Source organism: Aythya ferina (assembly GCF_964211825.1).
Source record: "Aythya ferina genome assembly, chromosome: 2".
Lineage (NCBI taxonomy): Eukaryota > Metazoa > Chordata > Aves > Anseriformes > Anatidae > Aythya > Aythya ferina.
The window spans coordinates 48,036,491-48,062,786 of record NC_140297.1 but is presented as its reverse complement, the minus strand read 5'-3'; the positions used below and the strand labels follow the sequence as shown (position 1 = coordinate 48,062,786).

General features: G+C 36.4%; 1 protein-coding gene across 1 annotated transcript in view; it reads left to right on the top strand.

Annotated features, from left to right (window-relative positions):
* Positions 1-26,296, top strand: part of CTDP1 (CTD phosphatase subunit 1) — an 87,699-nt gene that overhangs the window by 28,534 nt on the left and 32,869 nt on the right. Inside the window, exons 8-11 of the mRNA XM_084508918.1 lie at positions 807-1,892; positions 8,118-8,259; positions 10,555-10,785; positions 17,204-17,369. Of these exons, the coding sequence (XP_084365044.1) occupies positions 807-1,892; positions 8,118-8,259; positions 10,555-10,785; positions 17,204-17,369 (1,625 nt within the window). The remainder of the gene's footprint in view (positions 1-806; positions 1,893-8,117; positions 8,260-10,554; positions 10,786-17,203; positions 17,370-26,296) is intronic.

Here is a 26,296-nt window from a genome sequence, read left to right as displayed (position 1 = left end):
ATAATAATGTAATGCAGCTGAATCAAGGCGTGGAACTTCTGTCCTTGATGGGTATCATTATTTAAAGGGCAGGGACACACAGAAAAGAGGGACAAAGTGGGATGACTTCATCCAACATTCCTGATGAATATATGAGTGCAACTGTTTGGATGTCTGCAGCTTCTTTAATTATCTCTGTCTTCAGACATCTGATGAAGACATCGTAAAACTACTTTTCTGTTTTGAGTTCATTATACCTTACTTGCATTCCATCAGAACCTCAAATGAACTTTGAGCAAGCAGTATCTTTGTCTAGCTAAAATATTACATCTTTTCAGCTCTAAAAATGCAGTTATTTTGGTTATGAAAACAGGAAATGATGAAAGCCATGGAGTTCTTGTAGCTGAGGTTCTAGACCAGGGCCATCTCAAGTGAATTCTGCCCTTTTTTTGTTGTTTGTTTTTATCCCCTCTGCAGTAGTTTGATTTCCCGTGAAATGTAGTCCAAAGTCATGCTACAAGAACATGTCTTCAATGTTTGCAAGGTTGAAAAATGATTTATGACCTCTGTGATTAATAATAATAATAATCTGCTTAAATAGCTACCTTACAAAAGTGAAGTTTGTTAGGCTTGCTGGTTCTAGTAATAATTGATACATGAAATACCTTAAGAGCTTTGAGTAGTTGTCAGTTGTTATTACTGAGCGTAGCAAAGTCTTAACTTTGTGTGTCAACTGTATGTTTAAGGCAGAAGGAAAATTTAAATAAAAGCTTAGTCAAGATTAAAAAAAAAACTGAGAAAATATGTATGTCCTTTTTTTGTCTTAGTAAACCACTCTACTAAACCAGAGGCACAGGATTCAACAGTGACATCAGCAAAAGATGCTGAAGAAGTGAAGAATGTTACATGTATAGAAGAACAAAGCAATGGTCTCAAGAAAGCTACAAAGGACACTTGCACTGCAAATGGAAATACTTCTGTAAGCAGTGAAACATCTGTGTTAGATTTGAGTTCTTGTGATAAAGTGAATGCCCGGGACTCCTTAAATGATAGCACTGATCACAAAACAGACTGTGAGGTCACTAACAATTTGTCAAGTACGAAGGAATCTACGAATTTTTCTGAAGAAGTTGATAGGACAGTGTTAGAAAAACAGCAAACCCAAGAGAAAACAACAAGTGATTTAGACTTTGAACTTTCTAGTGACAGTGAAAGTGATGGTGGATTGGATACCAGAAAGTCGCCCATTTCTGTATCAGATAGTGAGAACGAGGAAAAGAGAAGTTGGAAGAAATCCAAACAACCTCTGCAGGATGAAAATGTACAGCAAGGAAGTTGCCCTGATGCAAGTGAGAAAAAGGATGGTCAGGTGAACCACTCTGGGGACACACAATCTCTACCTAGTGAAAATATTCATGACAAAACTGATCTTGAAGCACAAGAAGAAAGTGAACAGGAAAGCATTTCTGATTTAGGAAATGGGTGTGCAGACAAGAAAGAAGCAGAAACAGAGTCTCAGAATAGTGAACAGTCTGGAATTACAATGGGTGAGTCCTTAGACCAGAGTATGGAGGAAGAGGAGGAGGAGGATGATACCGATGATGATGATCATTTAATATACCTCGAAGAGATCCTTGTGCGGGTTCACACCGATTATTATACCAAGTATGATAAATACCTGAAAAAAGAGATTGAGGAAATTCCAGACATCAGAAAAATAGTACCAGAGCTGAAAAGTAAAGTTTTGGCAGATGTGACCATAATATTTAGTGGACTATACCCAACAAACTTCCCTATTGAGAAAACACGGGAACACTACCATGCTACAGCACTTGGAGCTAAAATTGTGAAGAATCTAGTACTAAGTGCTGATGATCCTGACAAAGCAACACATCTCATTGCAGCAAGGACAGGTAAGTAAATGAGACACAGGTTTTCCATCAGCTTTTTTCCTGTGAGAATCCATTCATGCTGTATGCTCTTTTTTGTGTAAGCTACAGACTTTAATGTAAGTGATTAAATTTTAAATTAAAGAATAGATCTTAAGTTGGCTTAAAAATTATTGAAAGGCTTTTTTTTTTTTTGCTGCTTTTTGACCAAGTGTGACTATTAATTGTTGAAGGGCAGACCATCTAAATTATCTCTGTAGCATTTCTATTCTTGGTTAAGAATTGTTGATATCAGGATCTTGACTGTTATGTACATTGTATAAAGCTACAAACTTGTATCTGTCACAAATATTAGTGGTCTTGCTATAGTGTTATAGAGGTGGTTTCTTTCTTAGTTTCTCAGATTTCACCTCTAATGATTCAGTTTTGTTTTGTATGGAATACAATTTATCTTGAGTCAGGGATCTGATGATATCCTGTCACTCTCTGTATCATAGAATCATTAGGGTTGGAAAACACCCTCAAGATCATCTGGTCCAACCATCCCCCTACTACCAATGTCACCCACTAAACCATGTCCCAAAGCACCACATCCAACCTTTCCTTAAACATCCCCAGGGACAGTGATTCCACCACCTCCCTCGGCAACCTGTTCCAATGCCTGACTGCTCTTTCTGAGAAGAAATTTCTCCTAGTTTCCAACCTGAACTTTCTCTGGCACAACTTGAGGCCATTCCCTCTACTCCTGTCATTGGTTATCTGTAAGAAGAGGTTGATCCCCAGCTGCCCACACCTTCCTTTCAGGTAGTTGTAGAGAGCAAAATGCTCTGTTCCCCTGAGCCTCCTCTTCTCCAGACTAAACACCCCCATTTCTCTCAGCCGCTCCTCACAGGACTTGTGTTCCAGCCCCTTTACGAGCTCCGTAGTCCTTCTCTGGACATGCTCCATGGCCTCGATGTCTTTCTTGTAGTGAGGGGCCCAAAGCCGAACACAGTACTTGAGGTGTGGCCTCGCTAGAGCAGAGTACAGGGGGACGATCACCTCCCTGGTCCTGCTGTCCACACTGTTCCTGATACAAGCCAGGATGCTGTTAGCCTTCTTGGCCACCTGGGCAAACTGCCAGCTCATGTTCAGGCAAGCATCATTCAGCACCCCCAAATCCCTCTTCTCTGCACAGCTTTCCAGCCACTCTCCCCCAAGCCTGTAGCATTGCATGGGGTTGGTGTGACCAAAGTGCAGGACCCAGCACTTAGCCATGTTGAATCTCATCCCATTGGCCCCTGCCCATCGACCCAACCTGTCCAGGTCCCTCTTCAGGGCCTTCCTGCCCTCCAGCAGAGTGACACTTCCCCACAGCTTGGTATCATCTGCAAACTTGCTGAGGGTGCATTCAATTCCCTCATCCAAATCATAAATAAAGATATTAAAGAGGATGGGCCCCAACACTGATGCTTGGGGAACACCAACGGTGACGGTTGCCACCTGGATTTCACTCCATTCACCACCACTCTCTGGGTCCGGCCATCCAGCCAGTTTTTAACCCAGCAAAGAGTGTATCTGTCCAAGCCATGGGCTGCCAGCTTCTCCAGGAGAATACTGTGGGAGACCATGTCAAAGGCTTTGCTGACATTTAGGTAGGCTACATCAACAGCCTTTTTCCCTCATCCACCAGGAGGGTCACCCAGTCATAGAAGATGAGGTTGGTCAGGCAGCACTTGCCTTTCATGAACCCATGCTGGCTGGACAGGTTAGGGTTGGGGAGCACCATGTGTATGTACAAACACATCCTAGCTTGTAATTTTAAACAAATTCCTCACTGCCTTGAACATTTGTAGTGAATTGTTCACTGATATAGATCTTAGTATAAAATTTGTTTTAACTTTAGATTATGATTGTATTCATGTTTTACAGTATTTGAATCTAGTTCATTAATATGTGGAAAACTATTTTCAGTGCTGTTTTGAATAATAAATGAGTTGTGGCATTGCTCATATTTTTTCCAACTGTTTCACCAAGACCCAGACTCTTGTTCGGGATATTAACGTAACATTGGTCTTGCACCTGAAACTCAACACTGGAAAATCCATTCAAATATTGCAAGCTTTTAAATTAAAACTAAAAATCATCAGAATACTGCTATTCTTGAGTTGTGGGTATGAAAAAACTTTATTGTCAGTATTTAGAAGCTGATCTGTGTCTTTTGTAAGAAAATACAAAATAAGTAACTGGGCAGTTTTTTCTGCCTAATGAGAAAGACCGTTGTCAATTTTCATTGGCACTCTGTAATTATTTCTGTAACAATGGCAGTGAAATAGGAATATTTAGAGTGAAAAAGCTATGTTCTTTGATTCACTTTCCTTGTAAGATTTTCATGGATTGCATGTGGTTTTGGTTTTGCAAGGGAGTGGTTTGTTTTGTTTCAACTGAAGACCTCTGAGACATTTGGTTAGATTGGAATAATTTTGCTGTATCATTCTAATTTCATGAGAGAATCTCTGATGTTCAATCAGAGATTTTAAGGATGTGAATTGTCCTGTCACAGCTGGATTTGTGATAATTCAACTGTCAACATGACAGCGATTCTTGTGGTGTTAGGAGGTAAATTCTGCAAGTCTGTCATTGCACGTAAGCCACACGGATGTTAAATTTCTGGCTCCCATGGTAAACACGTGATGCACTGCTTGATGTCAAGTTGCTTGTGAAAGGGTGGAAGTTTGGGGTTTCATTCACAAATAAATTTCTGAGGTACTGAAACCAGAACAGTTGTGGGGCCAATCCTACCCCATCAGTATGGTGCTTAGCTGTCAGTAGGGTGCTTCTGGATGGCAACACTAAGACTGGCAGACTTAGGACTCAGACCAAGTAAGTTAACTTACAAGATTACTGTTCATTAGTTGCGCTGTAGCAAAATGACGTGTTCCTCATGTGCAGCAGCTGTGGGGGGTGAATAGTGCTAGCTTTTGAATTTCAAAGAAAATTTGACTTCCTTTCATTTCCTTTGCTAATGTGAAAAGAGAGCATCCCCTCAGACTTGGAGGGATGGGGGAGAAGGTCTGCCGCCACCCCCCACCCCCCCCACCAAGTGAACACATCATAGCTTGGTGTATGGAATGGACAGTTAATTAGTACCATTTGGGATTGTGTTTGCAGCATCTTTGCAGCCTATAGCAATAAATAATTTAAATTTCTTTTAGTGTGTTGGTGTGCATAGAAACTTGTCTGTTTCTATGCAGACAGGCACTTAGTTTTTCTGCAGATACAGATGCATCGAATTCTAAAATAAAGAAATCCTTGTTCTTAGAGAAAAGTAAAATTTTAATTTTCATTGTATAGGGGGGAAATACTATTTCCCTGGAATACTTAGATTTAAGAAAGCTGTTCAAATGATGAGTGACTGAGAAAAGGCTACCATGTAATCCTTCCTGCTCTACCCATATGACATTTCATTTTTTGGAACATCTGTACTTTGCTTTAAGCAACAGCAAACCACGCTGAATGATGATGTATTTTAGCCATATACACACTTGACCAAACAGTTGCCACAATATTTCATAAACCTTGTTAGATTCCTTCCCAAACTAATGAAAGATACTGTAGTTGGTTGTGTTTTTGTGTACGTGTGTTTGTTTTTACTACATTTTTGCTCTTGGAGAGCAAAGATAAAGTTGTTCAGGTCGTTCAAAAATTTTTCTACTTGGATAGAAGGGTAAAGTTTTCAGTCAAGACCATCGATTTTTCTATTATTTTTTAAAGTATTTCATTCTGTGTCTTTTCGCATACTTTGAAAGCTATATGGGTATCACTGCCTTACTCTTGGTGACTTAGCATATGTCAATTTCATTAAATATCAGGTTGCTTAAAATGCCATTGCCCTATGAACTACAGCTCCCATTCTTCACCCTTATTTCTGTATTTAATGCTTATGCCAGAGTCTAGCTCTGAGATGCTGAGAGAGAAGAGAAAGCTGCCAGCTATTAGGCTAACAAGACTTCAGGAACGCTGTCTTATGAACTGGTGCAGGAACTCACCCAACATAACAGTAATGTATCTGCAGATTTTTTTCCCGAAGAATCTTTCAAATGCTGTGCCAATAATATAAAACTGAAATCATTGCACTGCTCCACATGTGGGCACTAACCAGTAAAGAGCTGTTCTTCTCACTGGCACAGCACAGTGCAGTGTTCAGTCTGTAAATCTAGGCCTGTTCTCCTAACAGTGTATCTATCAGCACTTTGTGGTCAGTTAATCCTCATAGGGCAAAACCCTGATGTCTGTCTGGCACATCTTAAGTCAATGTCATTGCAAATGAACACTCTGGTTTGATCATGAATCAGGAAGGTTTATATTTTTTTAAAATAAATCTGAAGAGAAACTTCTAGCAGTCAGGTTTTCCAAGTGATGTTCAGTAATCTGGTTACAAGCTGTAACAAATCTACATTGCCTTCATGGTGTTGGAAGCAGGAGGGTCATGAGAGCAGATCTGGTCACTCCCTTCAGTGTGTTTTGGCTCATCCCAAAGCAGTCTCGAGCATGCACGCTGGATTCCTTTTGGATCAAAGTGAATTGGAAGGTGCAGCCAGAGAGCACTTGCCAGCGTTCAGTCCACAGGACCAGGCAGGGTTAATTTAAAGCAAAACACCCTGAAATTGTTATGAGGCAGACATCAGTCCTTCAGCACCTGATCAGCGCTGCAGATCTCTACGTTGGGCTAGGCTATTTGGTAATGAGAACGTATCCAAGTATGCAGTATAACACTTACTAGTCTTCATAAATGTACAGCCTAAATCTCATTTATCTTTGTTGCTTAAGTGCCTTCATACTTCAGAAGTGCCTTCATACTTCAGGTAAGAGAAGATAAACTGTTAGAATAAAACTGTCTCCTGAAGAACATCTGTAGAAGTTTATTTTTACATTGTTGATTTTATATACTTTTAAAGTAACAAATTGTCAAGGTTAGTAGGAGGCTTCTGTTTTTTTTTCTACCTTCTGTTTGTAAGTTCAGTAGTAGAGTTGGTCAAACCCTTGCTTCAAAATAATCTTCTGCCAATATTGTGTGTTTCCAGTTGTACCCGTACTTAGCTGTTTCATATGGCAGGGCATGTATGCCTTAACTTTTTGAAACAATTTTAGACTGGAATTTTAAGTAAAGAAAGGTGATTACAGGAGAATTGGCGGGGGGGGGGGGGGGGGAGGTAAGGAGGTAAGTCCAGAAAAAGGGGAAAAAAAAAAAATCTCTAGTGATTTTTAGCTGGATGATTCAGATATTCCTACCTGTGTTGGAAGTACTGTTGTCTGAATGGATCAAAATCCTTTTTACTAGTCTAATTGTTTCTTCTTAGTAAGCGTGCTTCTGAATGGTCAAGCTGCACCAGTGAGAGGGAGAAGGCAAGGATATTCAGCATTGCAGTACTGTTTCTCCTATCCAGTTAAACTTAGTGTTCTACCAAGTCTTGCTCAAAGAACATCATATGTGTGAAGTTTTATTTTGTCAAGATGCAGAATTGGCAGGCTTCAATTAGTTTATAGTGGGGAAGGGACTGCGTTGTTGTTGTTTTAGAAATAGAAACTAAAAGTAGCGCAATAATTTATTTATAGATGCCCGTGCACTAAGATAATATGTACAAATGAAGGAATTGCTGTGTATTTTAAATAAGATGACATTCTACTTCTAAAGGGTGGAGTTTGTTACTTATATGCTGTGTTGCTGATGGCTTCATATGGACTGTGTAGTAGCCTGCTGTGTTTAATTTTACATTCATTGTTCCCATTTGGCACTAAATAATTCATTTGTCTACTTTGAAGGTGCATCTGTCAAACAGAGGTTGAGTGAGTGGCTGGCTGTCAAGTGATAGTGTACTCTGGTATACAGACTGTGCATTAGAAAGATAGTATGGCAAATCAGTCCTAGGCTATAACAGCATTGAAGAGTCATTGCTGCTTAGACTCTGACAAATATAAATGAAGGAGTTGAAATACAAAATTTGTGTGTTACTTATTTAAAGTAGACATGTAGAGGTTTCCATACAGATTAATTTTAGTGGAATACTTCTATGATGCCAGTTCCTTGTCTAGCTTGAATGGGACAATATCATGTGTTATATAGTCTTATTTTAATCAGTTGGAATTGTTTTGGTGGGTTTTTTTGTATTTTAAGTTTAGTGGCAAAAATGCTTTTTCCTAAAACAGTGTGTGCTTAAAACTGTCTTGTGTATGTATTTGGGAACACTGTTCTGTTTGACTTCGTAATAGGCACAGAAAAAGTACGACAAGCTCAGGACTGCAAAGACCTCCATGTTGTAAACCCCGACTGGCTGTGGAGCTGCCTGGAGCGCTGGGACAAGGTTGAGGAGCAGCTTTTTCCCTTGAAGGATGATTACATCAAAACACACAGGTAAATGGAAGCCTGGGGAAGTAGAGACCATGAAAATAGATTATTCATACAGTTACTTGAACCTGTTAATGCAGCTATAAAATTAGATTCTGATAAGCTCAGTATAATGTCCAATGAAAACTGTTTTTTGTTTATTTCTATGCTTAAGCTGAAGACTGTTAAAGGACTGATACGCAGTTCAGCAATTAACAGAATTAGAAGAATCCTGTGGTACTGCTAGTTTCTTCAGCAGTTGTTTTTTTAGCCATCTTCAGTTGGAGCAGTTGACTTTGCCAGTTCATCTACATGCTAATGAAGAGAATGCCACCAAGATGCAGGAGTAATAATACCAGCAAATTAAAAAAATATATAAATAAAATATACAATACACTCTCACAACATGACACATTGAAGTGTTGCATATTTTTTTCTAAGGCTTGTTCAGGAGGAATGGAGGAACAGAAAGCTAGAACAGAAGAATCTAGTGCTGGGTGGAAAGTGTAAAGGTAGAAGGAAAAACTTGAAGAAAGGGAGTATAAAAGAGAGAGAGAAAGAGAGAATAAGTTTTGGGGATGACTAAATGTGTTGAAGGAGAAGGTGTTATAAATAATCAGTGAATTAGGATGTCAGCAAATAGGAGGAAGGAATAGCCAAAAACTGTATTAACATGGGAAGTCAAAAGGCTGTCAAGGGCAGTCTTCTTTAGGAAAGTGCCATGACTAAAGTAACTTCCAACAGCATATCATAGTGCCAGCCTCTGTGTCTTGGCTTGATCAGTTCAGATAGACTTGCATTAATTAATAGCACCTTCCAAGCCTATTGGAGGACCTTCCCTTCCAGGTTTAAGCAGGAAGGGGCATAGTATATTTTATTTTCTGTATTAAAACAGTATTAGTGTGATCAAATGACTGAACAGGCTAGAGATTTGCTTTCTGAGGGCAAAACATGCCTGTGTAATGTCAAATGCCAAAAAACAGCAGAAGTAAAAACATCGAAAGTAAGGTCACTTATCAAACAGGAGATTAGGTGGAAACCCAGGATCCCTAAAACTTAGTAAAAAGACATAGCTCACTTGTGGCTTGATTAGAACACTTTAAAAAAAAAAAAAATTGCTGTCAGTCTTTTTTTTCTTTAAATAAGACTTTGGAATGTTGATACGTGATGTGTAACTTGTCACAGAGGCCTGATTCTACTAGAAAACTTGGTGCCTGGCAGTGGACAGGAACGTGCAAGGATTGTTCTTGACGTCTAAGTGAACGTAGGACTTCCTACCTATCTAAATTTAGTCTTTTATTTTATTGAAACATGATAATTTTTTCCACTTTTGTTTCAAATTAAATATATTTTAATATCCTACTTTTTCCCTAAATCTTTAATGAGTTAGACATCTATCTTGAAGCAAGTACTTCATTAACCCAAATTGTGCAACTTTTTTGGATGAAGCTGTCTGAAATAGTAATTACTGACCAAGAGCTATAAACTAAGTGAGGGATATACTCTGAGAAAATATTTGAGTATAAATGAGTTTACTTCATCTTTCTCCTATTCTTAAACTTGCAATTGGTTGACCTTAAATATTGATTCTACATCCAGATGACTTCAGAGATGTTATACATGAAAGCCTATGTTAAAAGGTCCTGTGTGGCACTGCTAATATTTGTTACTATGTAATGTAATTTTTTCTATAGTATTGGTTTCATAGTGTATAGCACACTACTTCATCTGATTACTTTTTTTCTTTAATGCTTCAATTTGCTTCTTGTGGCACATAATCATAATTGGATAGTTTGCCATAGTAGTTGTTTTAGTCTCCAGAAATGTTTTTACTAATGCTTCTAAAATTGTTCTAAAATGCAACAGGGTGATCAAATGTGATTTGGTATTTTAACAAATGAGTTTGGATGACTGGCAAATTAATGTATGTGTTTATTTTGTCTCAGGGCCAAGCTGAAGAATAAATATTAAGATATGATACAATAGCATGCTCTTCTCTTTGTGATATATATGCAGGTTATTGTGCTATTCTGGTTGTGTAGTTGTTCCTACCAGGAGGCAATTTCAGTGATTTTAAAACATTTCTAAGGTACATATACTATTTTATTTTTTTTAGTAATGTAAGTATGACTTTGTCTGTCTTTGCATCTTTGTTTTAATCTCAGTGAAACTTTAATGGGGGGAGAAAGGGAATGTTTCCTCAGAAATCTTCCAAAGCATTTTCTTTTTCTCCAAAATAAATAAATACCCACTTCTTATGTTCTGCTTCGATAGTCCATTTCAATTTCTAAAGCAATTTTTTTTCTGAACTTCATCCAACAGAGAAAATAGCCCTGCCACGTTTCCTGATACGCACAGCACATTTCAGACAGCTCTGTTTCACCCAACACCCATCCATCCCAAGTCTCAACCTGGTCCTGAAGTTCGACTTTATGATCCTAACACAGGAAAGCTGATCAGGAAAGGTTCTCAAACCTCTGGCCAGCCTATGTACATCCAGTCTCCAGCTCCTCCCATCACCTTACCAGTCCATGGTGAACACTCGTCCTTCAGGTACATAAAGCATAGCTAAGAGTCACATCAACTGCATTTTCAGATGATATAGTAAATTTAAGTCATTATTTTTGCTTTTGATCATTGTCATCTTTGCTTAAGTTTTTTGTTTTCTAAAAAGAGTGGACTGTTTAAATAATTAGCAAAAGGAAATGAGTGAAACTGAATGAGTGAAAGCTGAAGTGAAATTGGGGTCATAGAATTCCAGATGCTTTTTGTGCTTCACATAGGTGTGAGTAGAAACTTAAAATAAAAAATAAAATAAAATAAATGTAGTGTGTAACTTGTGTGCTCAAAAAGAATATTAGAATAACTCAAATCTAAAGTGAGGCATCCTCATTTTTAACAAGTTTTTGTATACTGGATTTGTTTGTGTTTTGTCTAAAATATATCTGATGACATTTGGCTTGCGTTTGTAAAATTTTCCTCTTGACTAATAATTTCTTCAGTTGTGGCATTAGTCCTGTTTTGTTTTGAGGAATGTAAGTAGTGATGGAAGAGGAGTGTAGCTAATAGTATTTTAAAAAGACTATATTATTGGGTACTAGTTAGTAATCCTTAGACTGTTAAATCAAACATGTGGAGGCCTGCTTTTTGAAGTGTGAGGCTAGCATCTGGACTTTGTCAAAACTCATGGATTTGGCAAAGGCAATGGATGCATAAAGTATGTAAAATTCATTCTTAAGTACCTGTCTAAGACACCCAATTTTCTGGAATACTCAGTGTTCTTAGCAAGTCTTGTGGAATCCAGTGGTACCAAAGTATCCAGCTGTAGGCCAAGCAGTTTTTGTAAACCTTGATTAAAATTCTTTTGTACAATGTAATCAGAATAACACAGTTACTATCAAACAGTCTGTCAATCTGCTACAAAAATACAAATTGTAATCATAAATGCAAACTTCCTATCCTATCTCCTGCTTTTGAGGTGTTTCACTTGAAAATATTTTGTGTATTGTCATAGCTTGTTATATTTCCACTTTCTTGTTGCTAAATTATTTTGGCATACTTGTGTTTTTTTTCAGTTTTCAAGTTTTTGTAGATTTTTACTTACTTCATCTTCATTGTTTCTGTCAACACAGGAGTTTAAGTCTCTTGTTTGTGATGGCGTCGTTTTCAGTTCTTTTTAACTGTCTTTAAAGTCTGTTTTTTTCCCATTCATTTAACATGGCATAGTGAAACATTTTAAATAGTCAAGATGTAAGATGTATCCAGAGAAGCAAAAGCTTTTGTTTTTTTTTTTGTTTGTCAGATCTTGTGGAAAGAGGGGTCTAGAAATACTGCCAAGAACAACTATCACGACGGTTGTATACACACAACCTGAGATGCTTCAGCATGATCGTTTATGTTGATCTTAATCATTCAATGCTTTAAAAAGTATAGTTCTTGATGCTTGTTCTACATTTGTCCATCAACAACTTGATGAGTAGTTGTGTCCATGACTAAACCTTTATTCTTTAATGCAGAGGTTTTTCATTTAATCATTTTATGGAAATGGAGAGAAACAGAATTGTAGAATCATATAATGGTTTGGTTTGGAAGGGACCTTAAAGATCAGCTGTCATCTTAACCAAGTTTTTTCAAAACCCAGATAGGTTGTGGGGGTGGAATGAGATTGTATCTCCTTCCCATGCCCTTATTTAATTTCATTTCAGCATTTTTGACTGCTAGTGCTTGAGGCTGACATGGCTTAATTAAAGGAAGTGGATCAAGTTAGTCACTACTGTAACTTTACCACAAAACTAAGCAGCTATAAGAAAGATTAGTGTTAAGATGTATGCTGGGGGGGGAAAAAAAAAAGGAAATAAACACCACAGTATTTTCATAATGTCCTGGTGATTTAGTTCTAGTGATAAAATTACTGTCTTGTAAACACTGATCCCTGAATTAGGGCATGTCTGTGTTGCTCAGCGCAGTTCATCTATCTTCGATTATGACTATAAGGAATACCTTGATAAAAGCTGAGAGGAGAGAATCACCAAATGCTACTTTAAGTACTTTTAATGTATAGAATGTACAATACAGGCCAAACACCAAGGCTGTAAGTAACAGAAGGCTGTATGAACAGCTATACTGTGTTTTAACTGAGTGAAAGCTGAAGCAGAAGTACGGTATCATCACCTTTCTTTTTGAATACATCAATGCTAATTTAAAAAAAAAAAAAGAAAGCTTCAGATGCAATTTAATACTTGACTTCAGAAAATACTACTGTAGTGCAGCAATTTCTTGGTAAAGGGCAATGTGTTTTGTGTCCTTACAGACTTAATGTGTTAGTATGTTCACATCCGACAGAAATATGTGAGTATTTGTAATTAAGCTATTGAATTTAAGCACAGATAAAATTGTTTTCACTTGCAGCTGCTACTGTTGTGAGGGAGTAGTTAAAGCCTGCAATGATTTTTGTTAATTTCTAAAGATCTTATCAGATTCTGAATTCTGGACAATGGGTAACAAGGCTGCTCTGATGTGCAACAAAACCACCGAGGAGTTAGTAGCCGTGTACAGTATAGCAGTGATACTTAATCATATTCCCTATTCTTCAAGAATAGACCTCCTTATGCTTAAAAGATAACCTGTTACAAGGCTACTTACTGAAAAGTGCTGTGAGTTATCTGAAAGCAATTTCATAAATCTTTCAATTCTCGCTTTTTCTATTTGGATTTTAATATTCTTGTTTTAAGTTTAATTCTGAAAAGAAACTAATCTGAAGTAGGACATGATTGGTTTAAGTATCTACAAGCAATTTACAGTGAACTTCATGTGGTTCTTTTAGTCACTGTCATCAGTGATAGGTATAGATCTTGACATTGTGCTTGGTTCTGTGAGACTCGAGAACACCTGCTTTTTGTCGTAGTTGTTGCAATCTAAATAGAAGGATAGAAAAGAATTTGTGGCTGTACTGGAAAGGATCGGAACTCTTGTTGATTGTTCCTGAAAGCTAGCAATGCTTTTCTTCCTGTGTGAGAACAGTAAGGATAGCTCTTTAAAAAAAAATAGGCAAAGAGCTTTGATGGTGCTTATGTATCTCAACAACTTGCACTTCCATAATGGAAAATGTTCTACAAAAAACATAGGAAATACTGAAGTTGTAATAGCTTGTGAGATAAATAATTTAGTGTTGTCCTAGAGAAGAAATGCTGTTGACATCTTGTAATATCTTTTCTTTATTCTTGTCAAAGTTATTCTAGTGAACACTAATAATACATTCACAGGTAAGGCAAGGCTTAGAAAAAATAAGTGTAACTTATATGTGAGAAGTTAAAATCATCATTCTGATATCAAAAAATGCAAAGATTCACCAAATGTTTGGTTTGAAATGGTGGCTCAAGTAGATACTGATGGCTGAAGTAATTTTGGGGGGATTCATATAAACTTCAATTCTGAAATTTCTTGTCTAATTTACATACTCAGTATTACATATTTTCATATCAGTTTTTACAGCAAAAATACAAAAAGTACAAAATTCAAATGATGAATGGAACTTTTTAAAAACACTTATGATAATATTGTAGCTTTTGGCCCTGGTGCACTGTCAAAGGAAGTATTAAAATGTTTGTTACTTCCACAAATGTTGAACCCAGCCAGCATGCAGAGGGCTAACATATTTTTGTAATTGTGCCTGTAAGACTTAATAAGTATCAACCAACCTATACTGGGTTGAATATTGTGTCACTTCTGAAAAAGTACTCTTGAATCTCATCTCATAAGAAATAAATGTAAATTCCTGCATTTTATGTCCTTAAATTTTAGTCTATATAACAAATGAAAATGTAAAGCCTGAAAAATGTCTTTAATAATAAAAAAAAGTTTGTCACAAACCTCAGAGAAGTCTGTTTTATATTGCTTTTTGGAGTGCTTTCTTACCTAGTGTTTCTTACCTTATAGCTGTTGGAAAATACTGGAAAAAATCTGTCAGAAGCCTTGAAGCTGTTACTAGTTACTTACAGTTAATATTTGTGTGTAAAATGATCTGATCAAGCATGACCTCACCCTGTATTCTTGATTTAATATTTTTAACCAATGGTGAAGTCTTCCAAGACTAACCTGAGACTTGTAATATTTTGGCATTATTATTACTTCAGAATAAAGAGCTTCATAGCTATGTCAGCTCTCTGGAATGCAGTAGCTCCTTTATTAAACTGTCCAAAATAGTTTTCATTTAATAATGATGGAAAATAATTCCTGCCTTGCCAACATTTGAGGTGAAGGTAATGTTCTCTAAAGTACTCGAAGTATATACATAAGAATACAATGATGCAGAAACTGCAAAAAGAGAAGCTCTTTCTGTCATCAGTATATGTTTCTTAAAAATAGACTAGATTTTTCTTCTAGTATAAGAAAATCTGCTTGGCTGCCTGCCTGCTACATATAATTAAGCTGTATAATAGTTGGCATAGTCAAGCTTTTTTATACAGTTCTGTAAGATACTTATACCTTTTTGTTTTGTCATTTGCTGTTTTACTAAGAATGTAAATAGCATCACCACCTTTCTTCTCTTGGCTAGGGTACCTGTTAAAAAGACATGGAAATCATATTATCAAAGACCCTTTTGGAAAATACAGTGGGGTATTGTATTTCTTCCTCTCTAATGAAAAGTATTGCCCAAGAGGAGTTTAATACCAAGGGAAAAGCGTGTAGTCTTGTAAAACACTATTTATTTATTTTTTTGGGGGGGGAGGGAACTATTAAGCTGTGATTAAAATCCCTTAAGAATAAAACAGGTTTGGATAGTTCATTTCTAGAACATCCAAGTCTTTTTTTTTTTTTTTTTGCTTCCTAAAAAATTCTAGTATATAAAATTGACAGAATATGAGGCATCTGATTTCTGCTGTGCTGCTAAGTAGTGTTGAGCTGATGTGAACCTTCTGTAACATGCAGTGCAATTCTTGGCAATACAGCAAATGACTTGAGTTTCTTACCTCCACCCGTAACTTTAAAAATTAATTCACATCTCAAGTATCTGTCCATGGGATCTGACAGGAATCAGACTCCTATTTAGGAAATAAGTCCTCAAAATGAACTCTATTAACAGCTTCAGCTGGCTTTCAGATTTCATGCATTCTGGGACTGAAATACTGATCTGAAAGAAGTCTTGATACTTAGGATACTTAGCCTCATCAAGAAGCTGTTAAGTTCATGACAGAAGAAATGATGCTGTAGAAAATTACAAGTGACTGGATTTACAGTCTTAATTAACCTTTAGTACATGGTTGTGGTGTTTTTTGGATGGGGCTTGTACTTGTGCTCTAAAGCTGCTGCTTGGCAATGCAAGCTCAATAAGAAGCAGTCATGCTCCACTGAGACTTGCCAGCAGACAATTCTTCTCCTTTCTGAATTGCCACCACTGTCAGAAACACCTTGATAATGGTGTCTCACCTGGCTGCTACAACTTGAAACAGTTCCTGATTTCAGATACGCACCTACTCTTATACTTTCTTGTGCTAATCATTCTCCACACACAAGGTCTTGTAGCTAACATAAAGAATTAATGACCCATAAGCTTTTTATGACCTTGAGATCTTTGAATAGGATCCTGGATGGTGCTGAGCTGCTGTAATGTGTTTGAAAATACTAGTGTGATGATAATACCAATATTCTTAGTTAAATGTACTGCATAGCAGTTTTAGCTTCTGCAAGTCTTTATTAGTTAGGTAACTTTTGCCCCCACCATTATTACCTAAGAAAGGTGGAAGTCTTCTGTTGTTATAGATATTGTCAAGATTTTTTATTACAATTATATAGCAATTCACATGAAGTTATGATTATTTTATCTATTCTTATGAATATTTTGAGGTTTTTTAATACTTAAATGTATGGTTTAAGACAGTAACTAATGAGATGATAAAACTCAAATTAAAAGAAAATGCTACCATGTCTAAATACACTAGCCAAAAAGAAATATGGTCTGTTTTGTATCTCATCTAGACATCTAGGAAACGTATGAAGATCGAGGCTGCATATTAGAGCTTTCTACTTGCAAACCTCGTGTTTGAGAGGTTGAGAATTAGAAAGATATACTTTAAGACTGAAGAGTACAAGCATAACATAGATCAGGAAAACTTTATTAGAATATAGGGATTGTTTTATAGATAATAAATGTGTCAGATAGACAAACTTTGAAGTATTTTATGGGAAACACCTCCCCAGCTAATGAAGCTCTTAGCTTCGTGAATGGTTTGATGCTTAAAAGAACAATGAGAAAGACAGGAGAGTACCTTGTCAATGGCAGAATAAGACCTTAAGCTATAAGAGTGAAAATAAAAGCAGTGTCATTGGAAGACTTCTTCTGTTGAAGAACCCTGAAGCCTGTTAAGTAAAGTCACCAATAGTCAGTAGTCATAAAATGTGTGTAGGATTTTATTTCTAGGAAAGCTATAAATCAAGTAAATCTTTCTTATGTGGGACCCCTGAAATTTTTCAGAGTTGTTCAACCACACCAGCAGCAGATTTTCGAAGAAGATGACCTACCAGCAAGTGGAAATGAAGAGCAGCCTGGTCCATCTAAGCGGAAACGCCAGCCAAGTATGTCTGAGACGATGCCCCTGTACACCCTATGTAAAGAGGATTTAGAGAGTATGGATAAAGAGGTGAGCTTAATTAATTGTGACAAGTTTCTAATGTAATAATTGTTAGTTATGCATAAGTTTAGCTTCTGTTGAATTATGCATATATGTGAACAGACCTTATATGCCACTATAGTAACGTGAAACAAAAGCTGTAGCTGACTAAGAAGTACAGTTTGGTTTAAAACAAAACTATGTTCTACAAAGCAAACGTAACTTCAGGAACTGGAGTACTCATATGTGTAAGTAGGCCTTGAAAGCAGAACTTCATTTTAGTATGGCTTTTTATCAAGAAACAGCAGAGTTGCTGTGTGTTAAGTTTTGTGAGGTGTCACTTCAAAATAAATCTTCAAATAATTTGGACCAAGTCAGTGGCAGGATGGGAGAAGAGAGGTCAGGATATAAAGGGCACGGGCTGTAGGGAGTATCAAAGAGCCAGAGAAGAGAATGGGGTCTCATTATCCATTAATCTGTAATTGCAATGCTGTTAAATTACAGTTGTCATAGTTCTACAGATGACGGGAGCTTTCTGTTACAGAAATAATTTTATTTTTTTTTAAACACTACCACACTGTTTGAAAATTATTTTGGCCCTCTACCAGCTTTTTTTTTTTAGTTATTTTTGTGTGCACTTCCTTCAAATGAACTGCCTTCCTGTGTAATACCAAATGATACATAGAAGGGAAAAAAATCCTATCATTGCATGCCATGTTTTCATGAATTCATTACAATGTACGTGACTCTACTATAAAATCTAGTGACCCTGGAACTTTAATTCATCTGTGAGCCTAGATCGTTAACTAGGGCTGGAGACAGGAGTGGATAACTTGCTGGTTTCTGGCAGTAAGTTGCTTATGAGGTTCCGGCAACAACAGGCCTTCAGAGTTATCTTCAGAAAATATAATAAAAAAATGAGGAGAAGACTGCACACTTTGTCTAGGAAAGCATTTATGTATATAACATACTGTAATTTTGAGACATGCTGTTGTTGGAGAGATCCTGGAGGAACTTCAAGCTGATATTTTAGGGGAAGGTCCAATAACTTTTAACTACTGCAATAATCTACCATGAATTTCACATCAATGCTGTTAAAGCTGTTAACTCTACCTAGTAACTCCTGGAGTTGACAACTTTTGATTTCTCTTGTTTATTTGTTGCCTGTTTTATCTAAGACTTTCACAAGAAAAAAATATTTCTTCTTATCATGGTGCCAGTTCCTGAACCCAACTGTTCCTTCTTTCGGTGTTTTCAGTGGCACCTAAAGCACCCTGTTATTATGGGTAGTTTTTGTGTCTGAGTACTAATGTTTTGTAATGGTGTGGCTTTTGGAAAACATTAATGAATTGCTGTTGCAGTGTATGCACTTAGCCAAAAGACAGTGTGCATGTTTTTCATAATTGCTGCAAAAAAAATTTTTTAAGATACCATTCACGAATCTTGATAAAACCCAGAGCTTCTGCTACTGTTTGTTTTGTAACTCATTACTCTTTATTTTGCTACAGACCAAAGGAATTAAAGTTTTTCAACCTATCCTACAAATATAAACATTTTAAACTATGATTTATCTCAAGTTCTCATTTTATTTAGCTTGCATATTTGGAAAACTAAACTAGATGAACTACAGAACAAATTAAGCTTGCTTTCCAGGGCATTGTTTTCATAGTTGACTTAGCATGGGTTCCAAGAATGTGATTTGAGGTTATAGTTGCTGCCAAAAGGTTTTCCTTCCAATGGTCTCTGTTCCCACCAACAATGTCTTTGTATTTCTCTGATCCCCAGGCAGCTGAATCAGAAGAAACTTTGTTGTTGTTGTTGGGCCTGTATGTTTTGGGTTTGTTTGGTGGGTGGCGGGGTGTTTCTGGTATTTTACCTCCCCAGCATGGTTTGATCAGGGAGCAAACGTTAACACTGAGATGGAGAAAAGTGCATTGAGGATGTATAACGTGGAGGCTGAGCTGGAAGTAGTAGTTTTGCTTCTCCCGAGAGCTGACTAGAGAGCCAGCCAGGGGAGACTAATTTTTCCAGACTAGTTTTGTGACTGTTACCTTCATCCTGCTGAAGATGCGTTCATGAAGAAGAAATGTAATTTAAGTAATAAAATAGGATGTAATGGTGTCATGTGGGAATATGCTTTTATGAAAAAGGAGGAATATGTGTGGTAATGTAGTCTGTAAAATGTAAAAAAAAAATAAAATTAAAAAAAAAGCTTATACAAGGTAGTGTGGAAGCTGGAGAGACTTAATTCTCCAATCTAATCAGTTTTTCATTTTCAGTTTGAAGCATTTATTTTCAAGTGGCTTAAAGCAAGTGACAAACTTTAGTCTTGCTGGGTTTCTTCACTCTGAGGTTAGTTTTCTGTAGAGAAATGATGATGCTGTCATGCTAGGAATCACTGTGCTGGTGCTATTTATGTTCGTAGAGCACTTGTTCTGTGAAGTGGCTGGCAGATGCAACAAGTAAAGTTACTTGGTTTTGTAAATAACATGTTCAGTGTTCTGTCACCCTCTCAGTAAAGAAGTGCTGTCTGCTGTCTCATATGCAGTTTGTGCCCATTGCTTCTCATCCTGTCACTGGGCACAACTGATTCCATCCTCTTGACACCCTCCCTTCAGATATTTATATGCATTGATGAGAAAAGGTCAAGTTATTGCAGCAAAAGACACAAGTCTACTGTGCCCCTAAGCCTCATCACCTTACTAGATGAAATGATCATGAAAAATAATGTCAGCATTCTGTTTTCTCAACGTTTTAGGGAAGACTGAGGGCCACTGCGTTTTCTTGTTTCTAAATCAGTATCTATCCCACATCTCCTCTTCCTTTCACATCCCACCTCATGGTTTGTTTGTTAGGCTACCTCAGACATCTCTTTGTCAAGCATATCTTGAGCAAATTTTTGCAGCCACAATTGTACCTCCATTTCCTTGATTCAAATAGGGTAAATCCTGAAACATGTCCATGTATCACTCTTTCCAACTTGCTTATCTTCCTTTGAGTGTTGTCTGCAGTTTGCTACAGTGGAAGGGAGAGAAGAAAGAAGGGAAGTCAAACATTCAAAGGAAACTGGATATCAGTTATTTCTGCTATTTTGTATCTTGCTTTAAAGAACTTAATTTCCATTGAAAACAGAAACAATTCTAAAAAGTAGCTCTGCATTTTTTTCTTTATTTCAATTTTCAAAAGATGTAATATTTATTTTAAATCTTCATCGGTAGTGGTCAAGTTGTAGGTATGCCATCCTGATTAGAAATATTGAGACTGACTTTTATTCAGGCAGTTGAAAGAACTCTAAAAATGTAGTGTAGCTAAAGCTAGTGGAATTAAATTATCAACAAGCGAAACACTTACTTGTCTTTTTTTCAGTCTGCTATTTGTCTGCAGAGCCTTGGTTTGCCCACTAATTGCATAGAGCTGGCTGCCTGATACTTTTTATGTTTATTAGAAGGACGTCGTGGTCTGAACTTGTTCTAAATGTAGCAGCTTTAAGTGTTTGTAAATAGTTCTGTTTTTTGGGTTTTTTTTGTAATGTTTTACATGGAGATAACTGATTACTGAAGTAAGAAGGATTATTATCTACTTTCATATTAACTCAAGTAGACAATTGATTTTGGACTGCTTTTGTTTCCAAAGGTTGCTTAGAAAACATAATTTAAGCTCGCTTTCCCAGTCTCTGGTGTACTTGGACATCTTAGTCTTATTCCCCCGTGCAAATAAAAATTCATTAAAAAATGAAAAAAATATATTGGAACCTTTTGGCACATTCAGACAGCATACTATTAATATATTAATTTTGTAGCTAAAAATTGGATCTACCTATATGTAAGAAAGTGTTAGATGGCACTCATGAAAAAGCTGATAATTAGGTGCTACTCATTTTGCACAAGATTCTGTATAATATGATTACTCAAATTCTTGGCAGGTCAGGCCATTGTTAAGAGAAAATATAAATAATGTATGATTGAGGTTGATTCACTTGTCTTATGCTCAGATATCTTAACAGGTAATTTAATCAGGAGATAAGTACAAATGGTTATGCTACAACAACAGTTATTAATGGGCTGTACTAAACAAACATTAACTGAAGAGGCAGCTGTGCTTGCTTCAAAGTTGACCCCTTTGAGGAATCTGATAAACTGTATGTATAGTAATAAGACTTTGCCTGAGTTTTGTCTGGATTTCCCTGTTTATTCTATTGACAATCAGTCAATGATTGAATGGATTTACTTAAAATAAAAGATATTCCTGCCATCTTGTATGTTTTTCATACTTTTCTGATGCAATCAAAATATTGTTCAGATCCTTTGCCATTCTTCAAAGCTGTTCTCAAAATCGTTTTTGTAAGGAGTCTTAGCATTTCAGAGGGTTTACTTAAAGTACTGAGAAAAGTAGCTGCTTCTTATATATCGCTATCATTCTAGCACTTCTGCTAAGCATAGAGTAGAAATTCTTATGCAAATGAGGTCAAATCTAAGCTCTTAACGTTTTTTAGATTTAAACAACTTCTATTGTCCCTTAAAGTTTTGCCTGCTGTGTAGCAAATATTTTATTCTAATGTTACGCTATCTGAAATAGAAACTGGATCTATTAACATCTACTTACAGAATATATTTACAGAGTGTCAAAGTGAAGCTTGAATATTCTGTAGAGAAGAAAGCATTTCCATACATTGTGTTTGATTTTTCTGGGCAGTGCTGAATAGGACTTTATGTATATGCAGCCTTCTGTGTTTTGCCTTAAAGAGAAGCCATAAATGTTTTTCAACTGTCTGCTTGTTCACTGAAAATGGGGCTAAACTTCTCTAAATGTAGCTCAATAACTTCACTGAAACATATGCATCTAACTCCATATTCTAAATCAAACACAGTTAGGCTGTCAGCGCTACTTGGATTTAGTTAGAAACGAGTGGTCTGAGCAATATAAACAATTTAGAAGCTGATCACTAACATAATTCTGAGCATTCTGTGTATAGGGTCTAACTGAGCCTCATCACATATCTGAGTATGTTTCTACACTAAAATTTTAGTTGTTTTTCCTCTGAATAAGATTTAAACTCTTCTGCTAAATTCTTGGTCCAAGTATGAACTATTTTTTTCATGCCTATTACTTTATAAAGATTTTCTGATATTGGTATTTCAACATAAGAAAAAATATTAGGCAGTATAGCATAATATATGCTAGGTATTGTGGAATACTTTTAGAAATGTGCATATTTGAGGTAAAATAGCTTTACTTTGCTTTTGTAGAGTCTTATATCAGCTGCTGGCATCAGACAGCAATTATATTCCCTTATTGGCTTATAATGGCTATAAGTGAATATAGCCATTCAGTTCTCTCTCTGTGTGCTAGTCTTGCAGTTGCAAGTGTTCTAGCTACTTTGTCAACATTATCAGGAATGTTTGCACTCTGTGTACAACCTTAACAGACTATAAAAAAAAAGATGCAGAACTATAGCTCCCTACTGATGGAAAAGATTCCATGATGTGAGACAGTGACAAATTCAATAATTACCAGAATAACAATGTTGCTCTAAGTTTTTGGTCTACCATAGTGGTATTAATTTTAGATTTTGAGAGAATGTAATTGGTATTGTTCTGTTTTTCATATATGAGCTTGCACCTTTTCATAACAGGGATTATAGTCAACTGTAGACCATGTTCTCTGTCACTCCGCATAGCAAGTTTAATATTGCTTTCTTTGAGATGAGCACAGGCAGCTGCCTATCTCAGATATTTTAGTGCTCTGACATCAAACTTCTTTCATCAGAGGTATTGAGAACTGGATATAGCTGACATACCACGACACATCAATCATCTCAAAACTCGTGTAGCATGCATCACCTTCATATTGAGCCCACCACTTTTGAAACCGACCACTGCTTAGTGCCTGGACTTATCTTTTTTTGTGTCTGTGTTTGGTGGGGTTATTTTTTTTGTGTTTGGTGTTTTTTTTTTTATAAATATCCAGAACTAAGCATGGAATGAGTGGTCTAGCTATGCAAGGCACTTTTTGCAGATGCAGTGCCCATATCACTTTACTGCTTTGTTTAAAAACCCCATGCTTTGATTATACAGGTCAGCAGGAACCATTTGAAAAACAGCTTAGCTTCACTATCTTCTTTAAGCTTCCATTAAAGCTAATTTAGAAATAGTTTTCCTCAATATTCATTATTTCAGTGGCTTTATTAGCTTGAATGCTGTAATAAATGTCTGTTGGCTATTACGATAATGAGACCAATCTAATAAGGTATGCCGAAGAGGGAGGTTCACTGACAACCAGGTTCACTGACAATGCTTCATGAAGCCAGCTGATATCTGGTAATGGTAATGCTAACCTCAGGTAAAATGAAGTCCTGACCCATCCAAGCTGGTTATGCTTATAGATAGCTTGGATCAGGGAGGGTGTACTGGTTGGTTCATAGTATGTGGGAAAAAAACTTACACTGAACACAGCATATCTGTGTTTATGGAGCATGAAGTTTTGGAGCTCATAAGCCGTACCATGTCCTAGGGGATTTACAAAGTGATAATTTAGGTTCATTTGAGCTGTGATACAGAAAATCTGCACTTGCAGATACAGGAAAGCTGATTTTTGCCTGTCTTGTTTTCTTATCTTAGTATTTTGAACTTCTCTTCTTAGACCATGACTTTTGAATAGCTCTTTATGATGCTGAACAAGAATATGGGGTGTGTAATCTCTGAAATGTAATAATGCTTATTTTCGCCAAAATATGTATGTAGTGATGAACATCTCCAGCTTCTGAATGAAAGATACGCTTTCAGTATATCTTAGAATAATAAAATCTAGAACTGGTTTTAGTAGAGATTTTAAAACCTCTTGTAACAAGGATTCGTTGTAAGAAACAAGTAAAACATATGAGAAGCAAAAATATACTGTTTTCATATACATATTGTATATACCAGAAATTTTTCATTTATACCTGAATATATTTTTAAGGTATGGATTATTTGGGTTCTCATACCTATTGGAGTAAAGTCCACAGTTTTGACTATTCTTCTACAAAAGCAATGTTTTCTGGTTATTATACTGTTTAATAATGGACTGTTTCTTTGGTTGCAACATTTCAGGAAGTGTTTGTCTCCTGTGCTGAAGCACATTAGAGCCTTAAATGCAATCTAAATAATCTGTAGTTCATGTTAGAGTAAATTAGTACAAATCAAGTTACCTCCCACCCTTTGATATCTTAAAATAACTGAGTAAATCACAAATGATTCTCTCAGAAGCTTTCAAGGATAATGTGCTAGGTAATAAGTGTACTCACAGCTTTATTTACAGTATTAACTAATACCTTTGCTGATGAATTGAAAGAGAATACGTAGGTTAGTGTCCTGGTGCATTTTTCACAACAGCTGAGAATTTGTTTAGAAGTACAAGCTGCAAAAACAACTTTTCACATTTTTTTTTAAACCTTCTTCCACAAGTTCAGCAGATATTGCTATATAAAACAAAATAATGAGTGCATGGAGAATACTGTAGAAGACTGTCTTGTTCTGTTTTTAAAACCAATTGGACAGACAACAAGATGGATTGATGGTAGAAACCTACCCACACCTCTACAAAACTGCCTGTGTTGAGGAACATAATATCAATTGGACTAGAATGGTTGTGACTTTCAGCAATCGATTATACTTCATTCTAGTCTTTGTTATCTAGGAATCCCATTGTTTGTTTGTTTTTAATTTGGGTAATCAATATGTTGTCCTCTACAAAATGCTTGTGGACGTAAGCACCATAATAAATGTAGTCATTGTCTATGGATTTTGTCATCTTTGTTTTGTTTCTTGGTAGAATTTCAGGAGAATAAACGCTGTCAGAAGGCACTTGAACATTTTTTGTTGATCAAAAAATTGTTGTACAATGAAGCTTATATCCAAAGAAGAAATGCTTTGAGGGAATGGTTGGAAGCAAGACAAATAGAATAAATAATTTTTACATTGATTTGTTCTTTTTTTATAAGATAAAACCAGAATAGGAGCTCAGAAAAAGTATGATCCATTAATACTAAAGTCCTGTTACTGTACTGCCTTCAGCACTTCATTAGCATCTTACTACAAGTGGCTCCCTTGGTAGTGAAATATGTCAGAAAAGATCACTCAGAGCTGAGAAGCTGTGTCCCCTCAAATTGCAATGTGTCATTTTTAGTAGTATGTTATGATATCCAACTTTGTGTCATGTTTTGGTTGTATTTAAACTCCTTTTGCAAGTGTTCTTTCATTAGCAAATTAGATTGATTTATGTTAATAAAAAAGTCATGAACCCTAGACTAGTTTTGCATGTCTCTTGGTAAATGTTTATGAACAAGAAAAATATTAAGACTTACAGCAGAGCTATGCCTTAGGTAATAACTAGATTGTTTTGAAGTTTTGCAAGTTTGTCTCATCAAAGCTTCATACTGTATGTCTGCAAAATACAGTTTAAGTAGGAAGGGTAGCTTTGAGAAAAAACTATTAACAGGTGTTTGGAAGCATCAGCAGACATCTCTGTAGATTTTCTAGTCTCTGCATGTTTAGATAATACGTTTTTTGTATTTAAAAAAAAAAAAAGTGCAATGGAATTTTCTACAAAGACTTCACCTGTAGATTCCCTCACCAGCTCACTCCTCTAAGATGTGGATTAGTCTAAAGTAAAGTCAGGAAGCTTGGTAAAGTATGGTTCTTAAGGGCACGCAGCTAAGGCTTCTGTTCCTCTGCAGGTTTTGGGGGGTTTGTTTAAGATCTGTAGATATGGGAAAGTCTGAAAGATTACCCAATGGCAAAAATTTTGCTATCCATAACATAATCAGCTGATAATGTCAGTAAGTTGCAAAAAGAGCAGATGGTTTGGTCCACCAGTTTATCAAATTCTAAGTTGTTTGAGAGAGCATGTGGCCTCTTCTTCTTGCAGATAGCTAGTGATAGGGCAAGAGGGAATGGCCTGAAGTTGCACCAGAGAGGTTC